Here is a 3,961-nt window from a genome sequence, read left to right as displayed (position 1 = left end):
ACATCGATTTGCCAAGTAACACCTACCCATCCTGTGTGTTTACCTTTCATGAGGTATCTTCATATAGTAAATGGTTGGGAGAAAATAGCCCAATTATCGGACAAAATTGGCACAACTTCGATTTACCCAGTAACATCTGCCCTACTTTTTTAACAGTGTATCTCCATATTTACTTCAACGTCAACAGGTATCCAATCAAGTTCTGTACAGCAAACAACACTAGGCGCTGTCACTTCTCCCGAAGGTCCAACCCAAATCACAATGACGTCATCCAAAACGTCCAGTTCCACTACGCAGACTGACAATGTTGTAACAACGAGTGGCTCTACGCAACCTTCGTCAACAACCGATGATGCGATCAGTGAGACAACAAGCAGTCCACCATCAACAACACGGTCACCAACATCACAAGCATCATCAACATCAACAATAGGGCAAGGATTAACAGATGTTGCTTCGCCTACTTCTGATCAGGCAACCGACACCACTAGTGCAACAATGCCAACGCACACAACCCAGGCAATTTCTACAACTACACGTCACTCCTCACCTCGGGACAGAGGTAAATATTTTGTTTGAAAGTTTATTTATTTATTTAATTATTCCATGAATTTGAATATTTGTTTCAGTCTACCCCCCCCCCCCTTCCCCTACTTGAATGGATTATTTCTGCTGCACACAAGGCGTTGTTTCGATTCATTTTTTTTCTCTATACTAAGCTAATTAAATATTATATTTGCATTGGGTGTACGGTGTCACCTTGGTGCGTCAAAGACCTAACTTATCACTGACACAGTTACACGTTAAGGCAATAACGCCTTGTGTGTAATAACGGAGATGTACGTATACCCGTTTTATCCCTAAAGCTATTGTCACAACTCTGAGCGGCGACCGACCGACCGGGCATTGACCTAATCGAGCGTTCGCCATCGAGCGATTTAGGTCAAAAATCGAGGCCGTTATGTCAAAGGCTGCCGAGCTGGCGTTGCCCGAACGCAGACCGATTTTTGATTCGCCGCCCACTGACCGACTGATCTCAGCGGCGATCTAGCGGCGATCGGGTGGTGACCGCTTGGCAGCCTTTGACCTAGCGGTTTCGATTTTTTATCTAAATCGCTCGACAGCGAACGCTCGATAAGGTCGTTGCCAGGGCGGCGACCGCCAAGGCACTAGGCGTATTTTGGGCGGCGAGTAAAAAGTGAGCAGGCACCGCCCGGACGCCGACCGATTTTGAAATCAACGCCAAGTGACAGACTGATTTCCCAGCGGCGATAGGCGGCGATCGGGCGGTGACCGCTCGGCAGCCTTTGACCTAGCGGCTTCGATTTTTGATCTAAATTGCTCGACAGCGAACGCTCGATAAGGTCGTTGCCAGGGCGGCGACCGACAAGGCACTGAGCGTATTTTGGTCGGTGAGTAAAAAGTGAGCAGGCGCCACCCGAATTTTAACTCCGCGCTAAAAAATTCAGCGGCGACCGAGCGACGCCCTTAAAACAAACCATAGTATGTAACCCTTCAACCCGTTCACGTTACACTTGATGGCAGGGGTTAATCAAGCAATTTGGTGCCGATAAATAGAAATAAGATGGTACAGGGTAATATAAGAAGGCAAATGATGTAAGTAAATTGTAAATAAAGTACATTTGTTTGGAGGAAAACGACAAGGATCTTAACGGAATAATTTGATTCATTTCCTATTTTTCTCTCTTTATCTTTGAATTTTTCATTGATTGTTACACCTTTAAGAGTCATCTTTCATTTTGCATATTTTCGGGGACTTGTAAGCTGACCTAACTCATATTTGTGATTTTCTCTTTAACTTTATAACCCTTTGAAACAGATCACACGAGCTCTAAAAACTTCCGATTACTGGCCAGCAATGTCGCCCTCGTCGATGCCTATGTTCTGTCATCATACACAGTTTCGTCAATCATCAAATGCAGTCAGTTGTGTTTTGCTGATTTCCGTTGCTCGTGTTATACTTACATCGCCTGCGAGGGTTTGTGCTTACTCGGCAAGGAATGTCTGGCGACGTCTACATACGCTTTTGAAAGACGACCCGGAGCTAAATTCTATTCGGCACTTCTTGAAGATCAGGACTAGAAAGTATGCAGCTATAAATACGGGCGCCGCTAGACCACTTTGAAACTGGTAGTGGTGGTTGCAAAATTGCCGACTAGGTAGCTCTAATTTTCAAAAAGCCCTGGAACACAACAACAAGCAAACATTTTGAAGATGCCAACTACAGAGATTAAAAAAAAAAAAACAGTTGACCGACAAGGCGACAACGGATACAAAAAAAAATATTTCAGAAAAGAAGGGAAGAAAAAAAGGTTATTTTGTTGTTGTTGTTGCAGACAATGCTAGGACGGGGGGGGGGGATGTTACCCCTAGTAATGGCCTGCCTATGTAGCATTTTAGAGGCTATGTGCAGTAATTAATGATAGTGTGAATTGATTAAAGTGTGTAAATATTTCACTCTTGGATATTCTCCAGAGACGTTTATTTATAATCCACTATGTAAATATCCGGTAAGGATTAAATTGACACAGATTGGCAAAAGAAATTCACTTTTCATGTTTTACACCAGCGCAATTGATTTTTTACTTCAAAGCATCAGGTTTAAACTGTTAGTACCTTGCTTTTTAAAAAGTGGATTCAAAGAATTGTGTGAGTGTGTGTCGGGGGAGGAGGCTCACCAAAAAATGGTTTTAAATGAGTTTGAGAAAAAAAAGAACATTCCACAGATGGTCTTATGAACCAATCACTCAGCCGCAACATGCTTAACAGAAATTTGCGACTTTTTCTGTGAGAACTTTGATGACGATAAATTTGTTGGCGCTGCATTCCTTGGCCTTAGAATAAGCTTTTGACGCTTTACCACATGACTTGCTTTTGTTTAAAATATCGTACTTTGGAGTCGATAAAGTTGAGTTGAAATGGTTTGAATCTTTCGTAATATGCAGCAAGCTATATGTATTGTTAAAGGAAAAATAAGTGACCGTCTCCTGTTCGAACAGGAGTCCCACAAGGATCCATAGTAGGACCACTTCTTTGTTGTATGTTCATGAATTGTATCTCGAATCTACAACTATCTGAGGGATTTGGTAATGGTTAATGTCTCACTGTTTGTTCAGTTTTATATTTGTTATTCTTGCTAATGATGCCATTCCACATATTTTATAAATGATCAGAAGTTATCTTCAAATAGGCAATAAAATTGCATATTTCTAAGAGGTAACAACTGTTAGTCGGTTTATTGTGATTCATTTAGAATATAAACATACATGCATTATATCTTTAATAAATGGCAATACGTGCTAGCGGCTCTACAGTTATCGACTAAATTATTCATACCCTTACCAAATGTTGTCATTTTTAAAAGTATGTAAACAATTTATATGTCCAGATTTATGTTTCTTGAGAATGACATTTTAAAAATTATACTATTAAAGTATTCAACAAAGGCCCTAAATAAACCAGTCAACCTTTCATTCTTGTGTTAGGAAAAACACAAAGAACATCAAATTCAAATTTACAAGGGGTAAAAATAATTTAGTTGTTCCACCGTATCATGTATGCCTGCAGTATAATATAACACTAATATCTCCATTATATTTTGAAAAAAGTAGAACATAATCACATTTCTATGAAAACAAATTTTAAAACTGTATCGTCCTTTTACTAGTTAGGAAAAAAATTCCTGAATGGCATCAGCGATCAACTGCATGTTGCCAAATTGAAGATCTCCCATGCAGTGATGATTACCTTCGTTATTTCCCCCCTTCTTATATCCACAATACTTGTTAACCATATATGAAAGGATATTTAATTCTAATTTGAAGTTAAACAATAGGGAGAAGATATCACAGAGTTTATATTCAGCAATCACGTTCAATTTGTATCATTGTATTTTAGATATTTTTGGGGTTTCCTGATCAAAAATATTCTTATTGTATAA

The 3,961-nt window shown here is 39.8% G+C and overlaps 1 protein-coding gene across 1 annotated transcript; it reads left to right on the top strand.

The window, feature by feature from the left end:
* Positions 1-467: 467 nt before the first annotated feature.
* Positions 468-2,247, top strand: LOC115929127. Its single transcript, XM_030997352.1, has 2 exons — positions 468-562; positions 1,841-2,247. Exons 1-2 carry the CDS (start codon positions 499-501, stop codon positions 2,101-2,103), a joined length of 327 nt encoding a protein of 108 aa, XP_030853212.1. The 5' UTR covers positions 468-498; the 3' UTR covers positions 2,104-2,247.
* The last annotated feature ends 1,714 nt before the right edge of the window (positions 2,248-3,961 follow it).

This window comes from Strongylocentrotus purpuratus, unplaced genomic scaffold (genome assembly GCF_000002235.5).
Source record: "Strongylocentrotus purpuratus isolate Spur 01 unplaced genomic scaffold, Spur_5.0 spur5_scaffold_4, whole genome shotgun sequence".
Classification (NCBI taxonomy): Eukaryota; Metazoa; Echinodermata; class Echinoidea; order Camarodonta; family Strongylocentrotidae; genus Strongylocentrotus; species Strongylocentrotus purpuratus.
Note: the sequence above shows the minus strand (reverse complement) of the source record. Positions and strands in the feature narration are given on the sequence as shown.